Source organism: Lygodium microphyllum, chromosome 18 (genome assembly GCF_053477565.2).
Source record: "Lygodium microphyllum isolate KBCC chromosome 18, Lygodium_microphyllum_v1.1.10, whole genome shotgun sequence".
Taxonomy (NCBI): Eukaryota; Viridiplantae; Streptophyta; class Polypodiopsida; order Schizaeales; family Lygodiaceae; genus Lygodium; species Lygodium microphyllum.
This window is the reverse complement of record NC_141152.1, coordinates 128,282,450-128,303,322: the sequence shown is the minus strand read 5'-3', so window position 1 is coordinate 128,303,322 and position 20,873 is coordinate 128,282,450. Positions and strand designations below refer to the sequence as shown.

General features: G+C 41.0%; 1 protein-coding gene across 1 annotated transcript in view; it reads right to left on the bottom strand.

The window, feature by feature from the left end:
- Positions 1-16,812, bottom strand: part of LOC148021368 (putative 4-hydroxy-tetrahydrodipicolinate reductase 1, chloroplastic) — a 115,980-nt gene extending 99,168 nt beyond the window's left edge. Inside the window, exons 1-2 of the mRNA XM_087699226.1 lie at positions 16,465-16,812; positions 3,560-3,797 (exon numbers count right to left, since the gene is read on the bottom strand). Of these exons, the coding sequence (XP_087555352.1) occupies positions 3,560-3,797; positions 16,465-16,641 (415 nt within the window). The 5' untranslated portion in view covers positions 16,642-16,812. The remainder of the gene's footprint in view (positions 1-3,559; positions 3,798-16,464) is intronic.
- Positions 16,813-20,873: the final 4,061 nt, after the last annotated feature.

Genomic DNA, 20,873 nt, shown 5'->3' with positions numbered 1-20,873 from the left:
TTTGATGCTAGAAATCCTATATGAGGGAGAGGTTTTGTGGTTGGTGGGCATGTATGCTCCTTCTACTGCTCGGAAACGTCGTCAGCTTTGGGATGACTTGCACTGCCTTGCCATGGCTAGTCACGGCTTTGTTATGGGCTATTTTAATACATATGTATCTACGGATCGGGCGACTTCACTGCACTCGGTCATGGATGCTCTTGAGTGGAAAGCTTGGGATGCTCTGGCAGCTGTGTCTTTGAAACATGACATGTGGTCTTGGATGCATCCTTCATAGTTTGGATATACTTATCATTCTCTTCAACATCCAAACACCTGGGCTAGACTTGATAGGATCCACATTTGTCAGAGTGATTCTTTTTTTCCTGTAGTCATTGATATGTGGGTGGAGCGACAACATGTCTTGTCAGATCACTATCCTTTGGTTTTGGATTTGACCCACATACCTGTTCATGCCTTTAAGGCTCTCCTTGCTCGTTTGCCTCTACTTTTCAACCAATCTTTTTTGCTGCAAAAATCAGTTTTTAGAATGTATTCAGCAATTGATTGCTTCTTTTAGCTTGAGGGTCCTATTTGGAGGGATGGAAGCATGGGCTATTTTTAGGGATAATGCACGAGCATTGTCCCGAGAGTATGGTATTCAGCATGCTTTCTCTTTACGAGCTGAATTGCAGTATGCGCAATCTTTGTTGGCCCACTCGTTGTTTCTGTATGAGTCAGGGGATACTATTGATGAATTGCTCACATACATTGAATGGTTGAAATGTAGAGTTCAATCTCTTCAAGAGGAGGAATATGCTAAATACAAACTGTTGACCCGAGCGGAAGCTTTGTATGATAATAACTATCAATCTCATTAGTTTTTTTCTTGTTTACACTAGAAATACACTCGGGAAAATATTGTGCGTTTGTTGGATAAGCAAGGTGTTATGGTGACTGATGTTGCTTCCATCATTCAAATGTGCGTGGATTTTTATAAATCTTTGTTGGGTCCACAAGAGATTCTTTCTGATGTTGTTCACTCTGCTCATCGATACATTTGCGATTTGGTTAGTAATTAGGTTAAGCAAGAATGGGTTGATTTTATGGAGGTTGATATGTCAAAGGATGAAGTGGAGAATGTGCTGACCCATTTACCAGAAGGAAAAGCCTTGGTTGGGATGGGCTTCCTAATGAGTTGTTTTCAGCCCATGTTGAGCAACTTAAGGACCCATTAACTTGCATGTGTCAGCAAGTATGGAACTTTGGTAGGATGGGGATGCCTTCAGACTGGAAGATTGCTGTCATTCGGTTATCATCTAAGGTTCCCTCTTGGACCTCTTTGACACAATGGAGATCCATTTATGTTATGGGTTCTTTGTATACAATCTTCTCTAAAATCATTGCCAACAGATTGCAAAAAGATATCATGTGATAGCGTACATGAAAGTCTGAACACTGTCCACCCTGCTGCCACATATATGGCCACCCATCTACATTACAGTTCACCCATAAGCCATAAGTGGCTCCCAGCAAATGCACCTAAATCAGGCTGTAGAACCAGTGTGAAACAGGCTGAAAAAGACTGAACTGCTGCCCTAAATTCATGCACATGCCTAGAACATGTCACAGGTCCCATGTCTCCATCAGACTATGATGGAGATTACAACCAAGAGGAAACAACATGACACACTAACTGTACTAACAAAATGAGCCACTCAAAATCCAGATGCTTCTAAATGGTGCCCAACTAAAGGCTAAAAATAGTGCCTAAAACCCATAATACATACCAAACTAACAAAAGCAAGCTACCATAACTGTCTTTGGGTTGGAAAAGCAACGTGGCAAGTCTAAAGAAGATGAGGGCAACAAGGACACTAGCAAGAAAACCAACTAAGGTGGGGATGGTGCGATGAAGAGTGGCTCCTCCTGGCTCCTTTTAAACAGAGCTGGGCACCGATAAAGTTTTGAGGTTTGCTTTATTGGGCTGTGCAAGAGCTAATAAATTGGTCAAATTCCATATACAAGGGTCTTCACTTGGAAGGCCACCCAATCAGGTATTTGACCCAAGTGCCCAAATCAGAAGACACAATGCTATGCACAGGGAAATGCAAATTCGGGCATGCATGCAGCAGATTTTCACTGAGCAACAGGGTTTTCACTTACTAAAGCATCCTTTTGCAAAAAGTATGCACAGATAAATGGGAACAATGTCAATGCCAAGATGATAGAAGACTGGACAAATCCCAAATGTACAAAGAGGGGAAGCACTCCCTGCCACCCTCAAGTAGATCCCAAAGGAGGAGGAGGACCAACTGCCTTTTTTACACTTCCATTGAGCACATAAGCCATTCTCTGTCATTCTTTGGGTTCCCGTTACAACTCATAAGCCATTCTCTGTCGTTCTTTGAGTTCCCGTTACAACTCAAAAGTTAAAACGTGACCACTGGATTGCTTTCCAACTCCCCAAGAATTCCAACATTGCCCGCCGTCAACTGTAATCCATGCAAGTGTATCCGCACCGAAGTTCCAACAATCAAAACAAAGAGAAGCTTAATTTGACTTAGTCAGAAGAGACTAGTCACTAAGATCAGTTTCATAAGTGTCAAAAGTTCTAAGTCTGACAAGCTTTTTCTAATAACTTTTAGGCATTATAGATTAGCATTAGCCTATTTGTCTGCTGATTCTTATAGGAAGACGCATCACCGTTTTTCATAGAGAGCTGTAAGACAAGGATCTTCCCTTGCAGTCAGAGAAAGGGGTGGAAGATTTGGTGAGAGCAGGTGCAGATTCCACTGGCCCCATACAGAGCAAGCTCTTTCCTCTCTCCCTATTGCATGAAGCTAGTATGTGTAAAAGCACTATGGAGGTAAGACTTTCAGAGAATTGCATTTTTCATAGTTCCATGTTCATTGTCAATACAGTAGATAAAGCGTGACAGACTTTCAGTAGATTTGGAAGCCAACTTATCCACCTGAATTCTCATAAAACAAAGGTCAGACCTGTATCGAGTCATGCTCAATACTGCATATCACATAGAGTTACTGCTAAGACGAGCCTAGAAGGAAAGCACACTTTGGAAGGTTACCAGTCAGTTTGAGATGGTTGAATGGCGAAAGTTTTGCATAACAAACTTTGTGAAGTAAAAGTGCACAAATCAGGGGCCTTCATTTTTCCACTATGAACTGATCTCCACTTCACCTACTCCAAAATGCCAACTTCAACTTTGCATACACATAAATAATACTCAGCTATGATTAACTATGTTTCTAGCTTTCCCTTGGATTAGCCAAACACAGAGACAAGTAAACCCATATAGACTTTGAGCTTGCAGTGGGCAGATCTGCACTCTTTGACCTTAAAACCTAAATCAAATTACAACAAGCAAACCAGCTATAGCACTCAATTCCAATTAAAGACATGGGCTGAAGATACAAGGCAACATGCAGAAGGAAAAAGAAAGCTCCATGTACATAGGATGGTTTAGGGCCTTGTGTGGACACATGGACACAAAAAACACATTGTCAAGAACTGAGTTGGGAATTCAGAAATAAGAAGAACAGATAGCTTTCATGCTCACCATTTACAGTTGAAGGGAGTGTATAGTCTGCAATAATAACATCAGGGTAGCGCTCTAACACTTTGTCGAGAACAGATTCTTTTTCTGAGGTGTCATATACATTGACCTGAACATGTTTTATGTTATAAACATGTCCACCAGCACCAGGACGAGTAAGACAAAATGGCACAAGCTCAAGTCCAGCTTGGACTGCAGCCTCTGCTACTGCACGACCCATCTTGCCCGTACAATCATTCACCTGCCAGATATTCATTGGAATCAGCAACTGTAGTATAGATTGCCCATTTGACAGAACAGTCCATAAATATCAATAATCAGGCAAGCTTGTAATCTGCCCATTATCTAATGCACAGATTACATATTGGATAATTTTCTTTAGTACCAACACTGATCTTGTAGACCAAGAAAGATGGATAACTTTTCAAGGATAGAATAAGCAAAAGTTATCCAACTCAAAAGTGACTGGAAATGTGGAGAACAAGAGCCAAAAGAATGATATTGTCCTGCCAAATGTTAAGAGAGATAAAAAGTGTAAATCTCATGTGAACAGAGTCATTAGAATATGAAAATAAGGAATGATACATACAGGTGTAAGTAAATGAAGAAAATATAGTAAAAAGCACTAAACGAATGAGGATGTGAACGTAACGAAAAAATACCACCTCTACATGTGAGGTAGACAGAGTTGGTGGAACAATCTGACATACAGCTAAATGATTCAGAACAGTTCTTTGAAATAAATTCAGAAAACAGTAGGCTAGAGATTCTTGTTCTTGATACTTAAATCTCAGCCAATCAAATAATGCCACATAAACATCTAACTCTTAATCAAAGTTAGCCATGATGACTTTGGCTTATTTAGAGGTATCATAGTTGATAACATACATTTCATACTTCCATTCGTGTACGGGTATGAAAGTATGATTGAAGTATCATTCAGAACCCCTGGGCTGAATCATCCATTGCCCTAATTTTTTCTTTAAAAACCGGGAAAATATAAGAATGATAAGTCGAATCTTAGTAGGCATTGTAAACATTTCAAGTTTCAACAAAGCTTACACTTTGAAAAACAAGCATAAAAGACAGTGAAATTCGACAAAGGGACTGTATGAATTTTGAGAGAACTCCTGTAAGCTGCAGAGGACTCAGGACAGCAGCACAAGAGAGAGGGAGAGGATGAGGCTGAGCACTCAGCAGTGAGCACACTCCATAGTGCACTGGCTGAGCACACACTGCCCTGTATTGCAGACATCCTCATTGATCATCGACTAAATAACATTGCCAGTTGCAAGAAATCTCACCTTTCATGCTTGCGCAAAGTTTGTCATCGTGTCACAAAAATACTCCAAAAGGACATTGATTTGGTCTATATGCCTACACAAGAAACATAATAGACAAAAAATCTCTATCTAGAGAAAAATTCAAAGCCTTTTGCAAGGCTTTGGCCTTATTACCATTTGGGGATTGATCCGCTACATTCTTGTTGTTTGCATTCATGGCCACACACAGTTAAGTCATTATGTCACGGAAAGACTCCATGCAAGGGACATTGATTTGGTCTATATCACACAAGAGAACATTGTAGACAGACACCCACATTCTCTATCTAGAGAAAAGCCAAAAGCTCTATCTAGAGAAAAGTTCAAAGTATTTAGGCAAGTTTAGGGCTTCACACCTTAACCCCAAGGGCTTTTTTGGATAAGTTGTATTCCTAAGAGTCATTCTCGTGTGAATGCACTTTATCACAAGGCACCTTTTACCCTGTTGCATAGGACAAGGGTTTTCCCATATGAACACCCACTTTGCAAATAAATTTTTGTATGTTTCTATCTTTTTTGCATAATGGGTAATTTATATTAATTACCAAAAAAAAGGTACAAGATAACGAGATTACAAAGTGCAAGGTGGCTCTAGGCCATTATACATAAACCAGATACAATGGATTCAACAAACAAAAAAGAACAAGTGTGCAAGAGGCACCCCAGGACTAGACAAACACACGAGCCTTTGATGCTATTGGTCGCGTCATCACTCCATGGGATCGCAAGTATCCAAGTTTTACCTTCCACCCTACAAATGGATCTTCTTCCTCACAGGCTGAATCTCAAAGGCCCAATCCTTTTGTGATGCTAGGAGTTAGAAGGAGACATAAAAGAGCGACATACCCTAAAGAGTACATGTGAAAATACTTACCAGGAATTTTGATACTTATGTCTCTTTCACTTATCTTCTCTTTGAGTATTTTAGGTTTAATTCCATCCCACAGAAAGAGATTTCACCTTTAGGGCAGGAAAATAGGCCAACTCTTGTACACCTCCTAGTCTCGTTGTTGCTCAATCCAGTGATCCTCATACATGCATTACTCCTCCTCCAAGTCTAGCCAGTCCTCACATTCTCTTGGCAACGTTTGCAACACCCCCTTCTCCTACTGTTTGTACATGAATCTACCCCATGCATGGTTCTATTACTTACATAAAACATAAAGACAAGATAGCATTGCAAATTGTAGGGACCGGTTAGGCACGGCGAACAAGACAAACTGTCGTTACGTGCAATGAGAGACAAAGAGAGTGAGGGAGAGCAGAGTAGAGAGTGAGCACGTTTGTAGGTACAGTGAGGAGTGTGTACCTTTAGGTTTTTAGATAGATATATATGTGTAAGTACAAGTGCTAAGGGTGTGTTCACACCCGAGCACATTTACGCACATACCCAGAAGTGGACTTCTTGCAGTCCGCATGACTAGCATAGTCTGCATCCGTAAAGCCAACAACAGATGCCTTCTGCTTTGCAAAGCAGATGCACAACTTCTTTGTGCCTTTGAGGTATCTCATAATACCTTTCACTGCATCCCAATGCTTCTTGCCAGGGGTTGCCATGTATCTGCTAACCACTCCCACTGCAAAGGCAATGTCAGGACGTGTAGCAACCATAGCATACATCAAACTGCCAACAACTGAAGCATATGGTATCTTGACCATTTCAGCCTTCTCATCATCAGATGTAGGGCTGTCCTCTGCACACTGTTTCACATATGGAGGCAATGGAACCCCAATTGTTTTCCCCCCTTCCATATTGAAACGTTGCAAAACTTTGGAGATATACTCCTACTGAGAAGATAGAGTAAGCCTTTAAACTATCTCTAAGTATTCGCATGCCAAGAATGTGATTTGCGTCACCAAGATCCTTCGTGTCAAAGCTGCCATGAAGACTTTGCTTCAATGAATCCAAGGCATGAGTATCCCTGCCAGCAATCAACATGTCATCAACATACAAAACCAAGATAATCAGGCTGCCATCTGTTGCCTTCTTGGTGTACAAGCAGTGATCCACTTAACTTCTATGAAAGCCTTGGGACTGCATGAATGTATCAAACTTATGATACCATTCTCTTGGTGCTTGTTTCAGCCCATACAAACTCCTTTTGAGTTTACATACGATTTTTTCCTTCCCTTGTTCAACAAACCCTTCAGGCTGCTGTATATATATGTCTTCATGCAGATCACTATGTAAAAACGCAGTCTTTACATCCATCTATATGAGCTCCATATCCGCAACTGCAACCAAGCCCAAAATGGTTCTCAATGTAGTCATCTTGACTATAGGAGAGAAAATCTCATCAAAGTCAATTCCATGCTCTTGCTTGTACCCTTTTGCAACCAATCTTGCTTTGTACTTTGGTGAGGAACCAGAAGTGACCTTCATCTTGTAAACCCATTTGCATGGAAGGGTTTTCTACCCTTTAGGCAACTGCACCAAGTCCCAAGTGCCATTTTTTCCAAGCTGTCCTGTCTGTCCATTGCTTCCTTGAAGCAAGACGGTTCATTACAGTCTGTCAATATGACATAATCAGCCACATTAATTGCACCAGGAATAAACCTGTCAGGTTGTCTAATAGCCCTAGACAATCTCCTAACCCAATGGTCTCGTCACCATATCCTAGGAAAATGCATTTACATGACTTTGGCTCAAGTTTGTTGCGTTTTTCTTTACGAATGTGCACAAAAGCCTCACAACCAAACACTTTCAGATGAAAGAGAGATCTACATTTTCAAGTCTCCAAACATCAAAAACACCAATTATATAATGCCAACTGAGCACCCCAGCAGGTCATCTTTGGCCAAGGAGTAATCACCTGCAACCAACAAACACAAGATTGTTGTTGCCTCCTCTAGATGGTTTGAGATGTCAGTCACCTGCTGTAAATTTTTGCTAAGCTATCTACTAGTCCCAAACAGCAACTGCCCTGTTCACACACACACTCTCCTCAGCCGAGCCTATTGAAAATGGCTTCTCCCAACTATCCCAACCTTGCATGGCATCATACATGAATTCTTCTTGTATGCCAAGTGGCAAGCTTGCTCATGCATAACTTATCCTCTAGAAATGAATTTCCAGATGTTACTACTTGGGAAAAATCAAAAACAACTTGGTCATGCCCATAAATTGATCATTGCCTATCCACAATTTCAAATGCTAAGGCCTATAGACTTGAAAGTATTCAAACTTTCATTAGCCTTTGTCCTTGGAATTAAATGCTTAATTTTTCTAGCCCAATGACACCCAAGCCATTATCAAGGGCAGATTTAATGCCTAGAGCCAAGACTTGCCACGAAAACCACAACTTCTACCAATGCCCCCCATCCTTCACAACTTTTGCCGATGCCTCCCACTACCCAAACTAAGGTTTGATTATCACTATGCCTATGTCCAACCTGGGCTTTGATTGTCACCATGCACAAATTTAGCTTGCACTCAACACATATACAACTTTATGATGCCAAGGCAATAAGTTAAACTCCATATCCTCGTGATACTTGGAGCAATATGAAGCACCCTATTGTGGCTCTTTCATTGATAAAGGCTAAGTATCGACGCTGGAGCATTGTATTCAACCTCATAAGAGGCAATGTGGCTCCACCACATGCTTATGGAGATTGGTTTCTCTCAGGCATGACCTACCTTGCTACCAGTTGACAACGAGAGTGCTCTTGCTCTCATGAAGAACCTAGTGTTTCATGCTTGTGAAAGCATATGGAGGTTCACGACCACTATGTTTTAAGAGCGGATTGAGTCCGAGTTAGAGGTGGTCTAATATCCTACGATGGACATTAGTGGATATCTTCACGAAGCCTTTGTCTTAGCCTTCCATGCTTCATCATATACACATTTTAGGCCTTCAACTACTCCATGATCGGAGAGTGGGTATTAGCACTATTTGTAATCATGCTAGTTGTCTCCTAGTTGTGTCATGAAGATAGAGGAGCTCTGATAACTTCAAAGCATTTGTATTTCTATTCCCGGCTTTTTCAGTCAGTTTGTAGCAGTGTTAGCACCTCTGGGGCTGAGTGCATTGCAATTCTGACCCATGGCAAGCTAGGCAGCATATATTTCGAGCAGGTCAGCCAGTTTTTATAGCCAGCAGCAGCAAGTTGGACAGAATTTTCACCCTCTCTGACTGCTGGTCAGCCAATTCTGACACCTTCGGCTATCTATAGCTGCTGCTTTGACCGGCCTGCGCACATCCACTTCAGTCGCCAGCACTCCCTCAATTTGCAGCCTGCTGTCCATATTCTCTTTTCTCATTCTGGTGCCCTCACTAACATATACCAGTTGTGTGTAGGGGCTGATCAGACCAGCCTTGTATTCAGCATTCAATATCCTATTTCTTCCTTCTCTGCGTTCATTCTTGTCTCTCATACATAGAAGGACATGGAGGCCCTTCGAGATTTGAACAATGCAAGATCATGATGTGGAAAATGTTAAAGAAATGATGGCACAAATGTGTGACAAGGCTATTTGTCATGAGGACATGTATTTTTGAAACCTCACTTAACATATGGATTAATTTTTAATCACATAGTTAAGTAAATGTTGCACATGTGAGGTGTAATTGGGGTTAGAGTAAATTTACGAGCCCAAGACCTGAGGAAATCACGGGATGTCAAAGACAAAAGTTGCTATAAGTTATTCTGCACAGGTACTTGGTGGTATCTCGTACCAGTTGTTGGCCTAGGTTATTCATTTGGCCATAAGTGTCAGTTGGTGACACTAGGGAAGTGGTGTTTAATGCTACATAGCGCCAATCTGATGGTCAAAGATGGCGTAGAGACACTCAGGAATGGAAGTTGCCTGGCCAATTTGATTATTGGCTAGTCAGATTATTTTACAGGGCACTAAAATAATTATTAGATTAATTTTTAGTATTTAAAGACTGAAAATTAATATTTAATTATGGATAATGCTGGAACAACCATTTGTGAAGGCTGCCACTTGTCAAAAATGCCCATACAAGACTGAAAAACATCTTTAGAGGTTGAAGAGAGGCATTTTTAGTGTATTCAGCTTGCAAGAGAGAGGGAGAAGATACTATTGGTCTGATTTGCAACCATTGGAGAACCTTCTAAAGTAGCCAGGGGCAGGAGAAGACCAATCACAACAAGTGACAACATCTACAGGCTATGGAAACAAGGCAGCAACAACAAATGACTGGTTTTCTTCAGTTCTTCGCGAAGAAAGTCTGAATTTTCTCTCTCCTCAACATTCTCTCTCATCTCCCAGCCTTTCTACAGCCTGCTCCAAAGATTACAACATTGAGATTACCAGAGGCTGAGAGATTTCAAATTTCTCTGCTATAAACCCTAATCTACATAGCACAAATTAGGGTTTCGCATCAGCCTTGGGAAGCATGCCAAAAATTGCCCGGTGCTCAAAATAATACAATTTTAAACATGATATCCTTTTGAAAATATAGGAGTGTCCAAAAGATAATCTTCATGAAGTTCAAAACTTTATGCATCTTTCAAAAAAACTTCTAGCACTTGAACTTTGACTGCCTTTGACTTATCCTTTCAAGAATACTCCATCATTCTTTCATCATTATCATCCTCTGAGGTAAAGTTTATATCCTTCATTCTTATTACCACCCTTCCTCTAACTAAAACCCTTCATTATCATATTTTCATCATTATAAGCCACCTCAATCTTTTTAGGTCACCAAATATGGTAGACTAAGAGAGGGATTTTTCTCTCTCAACAAGGTTATGTATAGGAGCTCTTGACAACCTTTGAGATGAAGGCATGTCAATACATTTCCACTCCTATGGATCCAAACTAAAAGGCTATGGCCCATGCAGATTCATCGACAACAAACGCTACCCGTTACAAGCATTGATTGGGTCATTGATATGGCTCTTGAATACTCATATTGATTTGTTGATTCCTTGTTGATTTGCTTGCAAGCTTCACGAGTGAACCCAAGCTCATTCATTGGCATGTTACTTTGAGAATATTGCAATTCCTAAGGGGGACCCCTAACCTAGGTCTTTTCTATCCATGAAGTGCAAAAAAATACAGCCTTGGTGCTTCGAGGTTGGGCTAGAGACATTGACCATAGTGTTAGAGTTGGATAGCTGGTCGTTCCCTGGACCGCCGGCAAGAATAGTAGGAGCAGCAGGAGCAATCGGTGCAGATGACACATGGCAAAAGCAGCAAGTGCAGATGACGTGGCAAGTCGGACAGGAGCAACTGACACATGCCAGCGTAGTCCAACAACAGTGCTATCAATCAGCTGCATTTAATGCAGCCAACTTGGTCTTTTCCATTACTTCCTACTGGCCTATTTATTGGCCATGGTTTCAACAGTCTTTCACAGTTGTACATACAGATTTCAGGCCGCATACCATGGAGATTGCCCTCAGCGCTGACAGAGACTAAGATCTTTGAGGTGGAGACATACGTAGACATTCACTCTGCACCCGTGTATATTTCTACATCCTTATACAACATTCTGCACTTCAGATATTCTGCGTTTCACTATCTCTTTCTCTCTCTCTTTTCTCTCTCTGTTTACTCTTTGTCTTGGTCATTACCTTTTGCATTGCTTCACTCTGACATGGTATCAAAGGATTGAAGGACTCACCTAGGGTAGGCCCATCTGAAGAGGAGATTTCAGCGCGACACAAGGCTATGTTTTCAGCATTCAAGTGCAAGTAGGAGGGTTGCGCATCAGAACAAGGCTGAGGCGAGCTTGGGCGTGCAACAAAAGGAGGAGATTTGCTGAAGCTACTACAGTTTTTTGCTATTAGAGAAGGAAGAAGGCTGTGTTTTGGGCCTTCAAGTGCAGATTTTACATGTTCATCGCCTCCGGCAGGTGAAGGAGTGGGACGAGCGGACAAGCGCCCTAGCAAGCTATATTCTCACAGTCAAAGGGTGGTGTTTTTTGTGTTTTGTGCAAGCATTGTAGGTGAAGATGTCTTCTAAGGCCAAGATAGAGTTTCAAGAGATCATGGACCGGAAGGTGCCCGTCTTACCAACTCTTCCATCAAATCAAAAGCTCGATGGTGAGAATTACTGCATCTGGCACGTCAGATGCTTGCCATTCTAGAGTCCTATGATTAGGCAGAGCTTGTTACGGAGGCTATTCATCGTCCTTCTTCGCGAGACAAGTCCAAACTCTCTTCCAATAATAAGGTCGAGTTGGCAAAGGCTCAAGCACATTGGGATAAACTCAATGCTCGCATCCATTCGTTTTTATTTCTCTCATGTACTCTCGTTGTTATATCTCATATTGAGCATTTGATGGTGGCCTGGGAGATAAGGCTGGAGCTTCATCAAATGTACAATCGTATGACCGTCATGAAGCAAGTTTCTTTGGAAGTGCAGATGTGGACCATGGGTGTCAACGAGTCATCTTCTATGGGGGAGCATATTAACAAGTTGAGGTAACTTTGGATGCAGGTTCAAAATGCAAGGAAGGTGATCACTTCTGAACACACGAGAATATCTCTTCTTTCATAGTTACCGCCCCATTTCAGTGGCTCTTATTCTGCCTTGATTGCTTCAAGGCAGTTTGAGACTCTTCCGTGGGAAGAGTTGGTTCCTATGGTCTTGGACCAAGAGAAACAATTGAAAGGGACCAATGCTTCTAAATATGAGGCCTTCGTTGGTCAATCCTCTTAGAAGAAGGGGAAGGACCAAAAGAAGGAGAACAAATCTAAGAAGAACAAAGAAAAGGAGTCTACTTGTCACATCTGTGGCAAAACGAGTCACTGGAAGAAGGATTGCCTCGACAAGGAGAAGAAGGAGAAGGAGAAAGCATAGCTGCTCCCTCGTCAACTACTTTCCTCTACTTGGAGGTGGTTGAGGATTCGGCCCTAACAGCTTATAATGCTGCATTGGCGGCCCTATATGCTCCGAAGTGGATTGTTGACAGTGGTGCCTCACGGCACATGACTCCTCCTTCAACAAGTGTTGCTCATTTGCTGCCTTTGCATGGCCAAATTCTCATTGGTAACAATTTGTTTATTCCTATACAGGGACAAGGAGATATGCATCTTATTCCAGATGGACGAGGTGGTGCTCATACATCCAAGATGCCTTATGTGCCGGTCTTGGGTGCCATCTCCTTTCAGTGCACAAGATTTGTGCCCTCGGCCTTTTGGTCAAATTTAATGTGGATTCTTTTCGAATTCTTGTTCATGGATCGAGACAGGCTTTTTCTTCGGGTTATGAGGAGAATGGAGTCTTCAAGTTGCGGTCTTCTTCTGCCTTGACTTCTCTTCTTCTTACCTCACAAACTCAGTCTAAGCTTTGGCATGCTTGCTTTGGCCACCTCAATTATGATTACCTTCGAGGGGCGTCCAAGGGACAGCTTGTTCAAGGTTTGCCAAATATTGTGGTGAGCCAGTAGCCTTGTCTATCCTACACCTGTTGAAAGTACACTCGTGATGATGTTCCCAGTAAGGCTTTGAGGCGGTCTTCAACACCCTTGGAGCTTGTTTCTCCCAATCTTTGTGGGCTGATAAGTGCGGAGTCCCTTAGAGGAAGCTTGTATTTCATGCTAATTATGGATGATTACAACAGGATGACATGGGCTTATTTCTTGAAGCTGAAGTCGGAGACTTTCTCCAACTTTAAGGATTGGTTGCTTCTTGAGGAGAAACAATCGGGCCGAAAACTAAAGACCTTACGATCGAATAAGGCCGGAGAATTTGTTTCTAATGAGCTTGCTCGTTTTTGTGTAGATCATGGTATTCACCAGGAGCTTGACAATACAAACACCCCTCAGGAGAATGGCATCTTGGAGCGAAAGAATTGCAGTGTGATCGAGATAGCCCGTACCATGATGGAGAATTTGTTTCTAATGAGCTTGCTCGTTTTTTAGCAGATCGTGGTATTCACCAGGAGCTTGCCAATACAAACACCCCTATGAAGAATGGCATCTTGGAGCAGAAGAATCGCAGTGTGATCGAGATGGCCCGTACCATGATGGGGCATCATCAAACACCTCAGTGTCTATGGGCTGAGGCTGTGGCTACCATAGTTCACAATCTTAATCGTTCCCCTACTTCCGCTGTTGTTGGTATGACTCCATATGAGGCATACTTTGGGTCTAAGCCCGATGTGTCTTATTTCAGGGTTTTTGGGGTTGATGCCTATGTTCACGTCTCGAAGACACAGCGTGACAAATTTGAAGTGGCTTCCAAAAGACGTGTGTTTGTGGGCTATAGTTCATAGTCTCAAGGCTACCGATTGTATGATCCCGTTAAGTTGAATGTCTACACAAGTCGTGATGTTAGGTTCATGGAAGTTCTAGCCTCAGAGGGGAGTGAGGGACACCCTATTCTTGGAGATCCCGGTGATAGCTAGGAGCCAACAATTGTTCCTCTAGAACTTGTACCTCTTGAGGATTCTTCTTCTGATGAGAATCTTAGTTCTCAATCACCGGATCCACCAATTGCTCCCCCGTCGTCAATGGACCCTCTCAAAACTTCAGTAGATGAAGAGCGATGAGGTGAGATCCGGCCTCCTCCTCGTTGGGCTCATGACACTCTTCGTAATGCAAGGATTGAGGGGGTCACTGAGGAGTAGTTGCAGGATGGCCCGCGGCGTTCTCGAAGGAAGCAAGCACACCACACCGAGCTTGTTTACACTAATCACAGTTTGATGACTCTATGTCATGCAAGATTAGGAGCCCACCTGTGTGAAGAAGGCTTTACACCATGATCATTGGAGGAAAGCGATGGAGCAAGAGCTGGAGTCCATTGAGAGGAATGGCACTTGGTATCATGTGCCGAAGCCTCCTAATAAGAAGATCATTGGAATCAAATGGGTTTTCAAGACCCAAGTACCACAGTGAGGGCACATTGGACAAATACAAGGTCCACCTTATTGCTAAAGATTTTGCAAAACACCCACGGCTACTATTCGTGTCGTTCTTGCCTTGGCTAGCCATGGGAGATGGCCGATCAATCGACCAACTTCTTGAATGGGGAGTTAAAGGAGGAGATCTATGTTGAGCAACCTCCAGGCTTCGGTTCTTCTAATGATAAGGTGTATAGGTTGAGAAAGGCTCTCTATGGCCTTAAGCAAACTCCATGTGCTTGGAATGAGAAGACTGACTCATTTTTCTAGGAGAAATTGGGATATCCGTGTTCCAAAGCCAACCCCAAGGTTTCTGTACACATCTTCGATGGAGGTCGTGTGTTGTTTGCCCTTTATGTGGACGACTTGATTGTGACAGGTGACCATACTCAAATGGTCAAGCAGACGAAGGCAGCACTTCATGAGAAGTTTGATATGACGGATATGGGACTTTTTCACTTCTTTCTAGGTCATGAGATATATCAAACTCCGAAGGGGATCTTTATTTTCTAGCAGCGGTATGTACAAGAGCTCTTGACTATGTGTGAGATGGAGGGATCTAAGTCTCTTACAACTCCTATGAATCTGAATTGAAAGGCTATAGCTCATTCCGATTCTCCTTTAGTAGAAGCTACCCGTTATAGACAGTTGGTTGGCTCCTTGATCTCACTTCTTAGTACTCATGTTCACTTATGTTATGCTATAGGTGTGTTGGTTGGGTTCATGAGTAAACCCAAGATGGTGTATTGGCAGGCTGCTCAGAGGATTTTGCAGTTCCTACGGGGAATCCTGATCTTGGGATCTATTATCCTATTGGTACAGGTGCTACGAACTTGGTACTTACAAGATGGAGTGATTCATATTGGGCTGGTGATGTGAATCATCAGAGATCCACGATAGGTTATTGCTTTACCTTGGGTGCTGGTGCTGTTTCATTAACAGGTCCTAAGGGCTACATTCCGCTCCCTCTGCTGCTGTCTATGTCTATAAACCATGTCAACTAGGCAAGCAACATCTTACATTGCTCCCACAGGATGCCAAATATTGCATTGAGTGCATACTGAGATTGATCCACCTTTATCTCAGTCGCCAGTCTCCCACACCATCACTTAATGTTTCATTATACTAATTCCTCTCGTTCTTCTCCTTTGAGCATGAGTATGCAGGTGTAACCTAAATGGCACACAAATTTGATGATGCAACTAAAATGCAATTACCACAGATATGTGACTAGTTCATTTAAGATATTTGGATGAGGATGAAGAGCTAGATGATAGTAGATGCACAACTGTAACATCTCCTTGAATGACAAATTGAACTTCCCTTGACAGTTGTCCGTGCTGATCGAGTCTTTTAAAATCAGCATTGAGATGGCTAAAAACAGTTGACGAACACGAAGGTTGGACAAACTGTGATGAAATTGCCCTAAAGACTTCTATAGGCATAATAAGTCCACGATGTACTACATACCACTAGTGTGGGAGAAGTAGATCTAGAGTCAAACAGAAACCAACCAGATAGAGGCTAGAGTGTGCATCTTAAGTATGGACCGAGGCAATGTAGTAAGTACTTCAGAGCTAGGTAGTATTCGCTTATCTCTCCCTTTCATTCGAAAAACATGAAATTTCTCTCTCTCTCTCTCTCTCTCTCTCTCTCTCTCTCTCTCTCAGAGACATTAGACCCAGATGTACTTTGGTCTTGTCTCGTACGCCACATTCTCTCTCTCTCTCTCTCTCTCTCTCTCTCTCTCTCTCTCTCTTTACCATTATGGGAACCATCTTCAGTGCAGCAGTGTTGCTAGTGGCAACGGCCTCAAAGGAGGATGAGACAGCTCGGGAAGGAAGGCTCGGGTTCTCCTTGATGAGGCGATTAGGGAGAACCTGAGATGGAAAGCTGACAAATGACTGCTGGCACGCAAACAGCTTAAGGCTCGCCATCATTCCCTGCAACAAAACTGGATAAATGGAATGAACTATGAGCCAAGTGCAGACGGGCGCACAAAAAATAAAGGTTTTTACAGGCACAACATGCTTAGAACTCTTGCCCCCTAATGAATTGTACGATAGCTAGATTCTCATAATGAATTGATATGCTTAGAACTTTTGCCCCCTAATGAATTGATATGTACGATAGCTAGATTCTCATAAAAGGGTCGCTAATGTTGCTCCTCTATTGTTCCTTCAAGAATTTGATGAGTACATTGCTAAAAGCTGAGCTGGCCTGGCCGGGCATCATCGCAAAACTTGCAAGGCTTCATCTCACTCGCTTTTTTACACAAATCTGCTAGTTTGCTTGCAATAGACCCCAAATGTTATGCTTAATCATAGCAAATGACACTTTCCTCTCAAGATCATGAATTAAGGGGCAATTAGCTTTGTTTCAATATCTCAAAATCGATTTTCACAAAAACGATTCTTTTTCATCAAAATAAAAAGCATGGCTTTCTAGGGTTTTATCATGAAATGTAGAGAGAGAAGTGTACATAGGATAAACATGCAATGATGTGCAATCACAAGAGGCCAACAACCATCCTTCTATTATCTCAATGGATATGAAATATTTCCTTTCAATGACAGGAACACACCTTTTGAGGATTCACAAAGTAACTTATGTGAAAGAATTGTACACATGATAAAATAATTGAAGTGCAATTATTAAAAGGCAAATGTCCAAACTAAATGCAACAACATAAAACAAGCGCGAGCAAAGTACAATAAATATAACATAGCAAATGTTTGAATTTTTTTGAGGCCATTTAGAATTGCCTTCTATTTCATGGATGGGCTTTATTGCTTAGCACCAATGCATAAATGACCATGTGTAATGAATGGTCGCCACCTTTACTAAAGGTTGCATTGGTCTTCAAAACCTTTAGTCTATCTAAAAAGACATACAAAACACACATTAATACCAGTCCCAATGTGATGAGTAACCAATGGTAAGAAAATTTAATATCAATGCTCACCTAAATTCAAAGTTGATATTTTAATGATAATGTTAAGGGGCAATTGATGCACCCTAACTAAGCATGAAAAATCAAAGAACTAATGATGCTCTTGAAAGTTGGAAATGCATGAAAAATATGATGTTCAAATCACACATGCACCCAAAGGGAACAATATATGAAAGTAGTGGATGTATGTCCCATACTACACCTCTACATAAGCAAGAGCTAAAGCATCCAAATATGTGAGTCCAAGGAGGTGCTCAACTATGATTAAACAAGGGTCCTACACATGATGACATCTGGCATAAAGGATATAAATTGCTCCTGCAATTGTAACTAAGTTACAGAAGTGTGATAGTACCCAAACATAGGAGTAGACATCTAAAAACCATTGAAGGAAATACAGATCCACAAACTATCAAATACCCATATACCTAAGTAGTAGAGGAACAAAGTACATGCAATATTTTTTTGAGTTGCATGAGTGCACATAATATTAGATTGTCAAAGCATAAATCTATGTTCTTTGTGTCCATCAAAATAGCAATTAGTGCATAAGCATTGATTTTTTTTTTAAGAACTCCACAAAGTAAAGTCTAGTATAGTAAAAGAAAACATCTAGAAACATAGGATAATCTCCATTATGCACCAATCCAAACTAGTCAACTTACTGCTTGAGCAAAGCTGAATGCAAATGATTTAGAGGGTACAAAAGAAAAGGGAATATAAATTTTTGGGACTCCCCATAGACATGTGAAGTGAATAGATGTCAGTGTGGGTGAGGAGGGACTCTATATCTTATTTTTAAGATTAAGATAAATAAGTGACTTTTTGGGCATTAGCATTAGTTAATGGTGGGGTTAAAGAATTTTGGCCAATAGCTTTTTGAATGGTGAAAAAATATATTTTTGAAGTAACAAGACACAAAAAAAAATTGCTTGGGATATTGTAAAAATAATATATTTGTTATATATATATATAATGTATACAACATCGTATGGATGCAATCAATGACATGTGAATAGATTTATGAATCTCTAATGAAGAATCATAAAGCAGATACATGTAGCTAGATAGCTAGATCTAATGCTAGCGTCACTTGAAAACCAACTTATCTAGCAACTAGGAGCTTTGGTTGATGAAAACATTGAGCTATAGAAATTGATTAGGACAATTGTGCTCAAATAGTTGTGTTAGGATATGAATAGTGCGATGATGCAAAAGGAGAAGAGATGGTCCATTGATGCAATTTTTAGTGCTTGCTCAAAGGATGCTTTGGCCATTTTCAAGACTCTTAGAAAAAAAATGTTATGTGTGTAAGACAGTGAGAGGTTAATAGTACATGGTTTTTATAAAATAGCAAAACCATTAGCAAAAAAAAAAACATTTTGAAAATTAACAAGGATGCATGATGCGCCTACCACAAAAAACTTGCACATACTTGCTAAAAGTATGAAATGGAATGAACTATGAGCCAAATGCAAATAGGGAAACACAAAATATACAAGGGTTTTTACAACCACAATAATCTTAGTGCAACTAATGAATTGATTAACAATTGCTTGAATCTGGGAAAAGGTTTTTTGTGGCAATTCTTGAATAACTTTTAGGCTCTTAATTGGCAAGTTAACTAGAATTCCAACTATAAAGCTCTTAACTCACGTGAATGGAGAGAAAAAAGTTCTAATGAAGATCCACCATGCCACCATATCATTGTACTAACATAGGCCCTTTTGGGCATGCTCACAAATAACTACATTATATGATAAGGTCAACATTAGAAATTGTATCGTAAGACAATTTCAAAAAATTGTTTTTAGAGCCCAAGCTTAAGTGATGAAGTATTGGGATAAAGGGTAGTGCCTGTGTTCGCCCGTAAGGGCCAGGTTGTACATAGGACGTATACCTATCTAAAACCATTATTGAGATACACTCTTTAGTACCACAAATCATGTGTCTCTATCTCTTCTCTCTCTCTCAACCTGCATCTCTAGACAGAAGCTCCATTTTAGCTAATTAAGCAAACTGGTATCAGAGCTTGGTTCAGGCAATTAGGAGCTTGGCATTTCTTTAGGTGCAAGAGCTTGACATTGAAGAAGAGTTCACTGTGAAGAGTCTGCAGGCAAGGCAATAAGGTTTGAAGCTTCTTCTTAAAGCTTGAAGGTTCCCTCTTCATTCGAGCTTGTTGGCAACCATCATTGGCCACTTGGAGACCCTCCCCATCATCTCCAACACTTGGACCAGCATTCTAATCTCTTCACAGTTGAAGGCACCATTAGCATGGGTATGCAGATCTGGGTTTCAGCATGCTCAGGACCTATAGCAATTGGTCCTCTTCATTTGGCATCATGGTTGTGCTCTAGACTTTGCATCTAATGCTTAGCATTGAGCATTGCACATTGAAGTGTAATATTACACTTGGGGCTGATGTACATTCATCTTCAAGTTTGAAATACGTAGTATTCAAATCTGAAATAAACAAGGTAGCACATATTTTTGTGTGTTTGGTGCATACAAATCATGTGTGCTCATTTGATGGCTATTGGATATCTTGATGATGTATGCTTTGGGAATCATGTGGCATTGTCTTGAGGCCATTTTGAGCTAATCTTGGCAAGGATTTGGATCAGTTTGCAGACGTACTTGTGATTGGAACACATAGTCCATTGCTTGCAATTTATAGGTAGCTCTCTGTGCATTAATGGCATTGGTTCTTGGACATACATGTTGATGTGTATACATGCTCAAGTGATGTTAAGACACTGAGGAATGATATGCCTATGTATTGAAGTGCATTTGGGCTGATTTTGACTGAGATTTCACTCAGTTTTGACAAAGATTTGGCTGCTGGAATAATTGGCTAAATGAAATTTTGAATGTATATGCATTATGTCTTGCTTCTAGACTTGGTCTCAGGTATTCTATACCATGGATTCATGTTATGGTTGATGTTATATCGTTGGATTTGATTCCGTATTGCATTTGAGTAGTGATTAAAGCTCATTTTTTGGATCAGCTTTACTTACAGGTCTACTGTTGTACATTTAGGATAGTTTCCTGAATTATAGGACAACCACCTATATTATTAGGAATTTCTTGACTACACTCCTAAATTGTAGGACATTCACTTGTATTGTCAGGAATTTCTGGACTGCACTCTTGAATTGCAGGACAACCACCTATATTATCAGGAATTTCAGGACTGCACTTTGTTTTTGTCAAGAA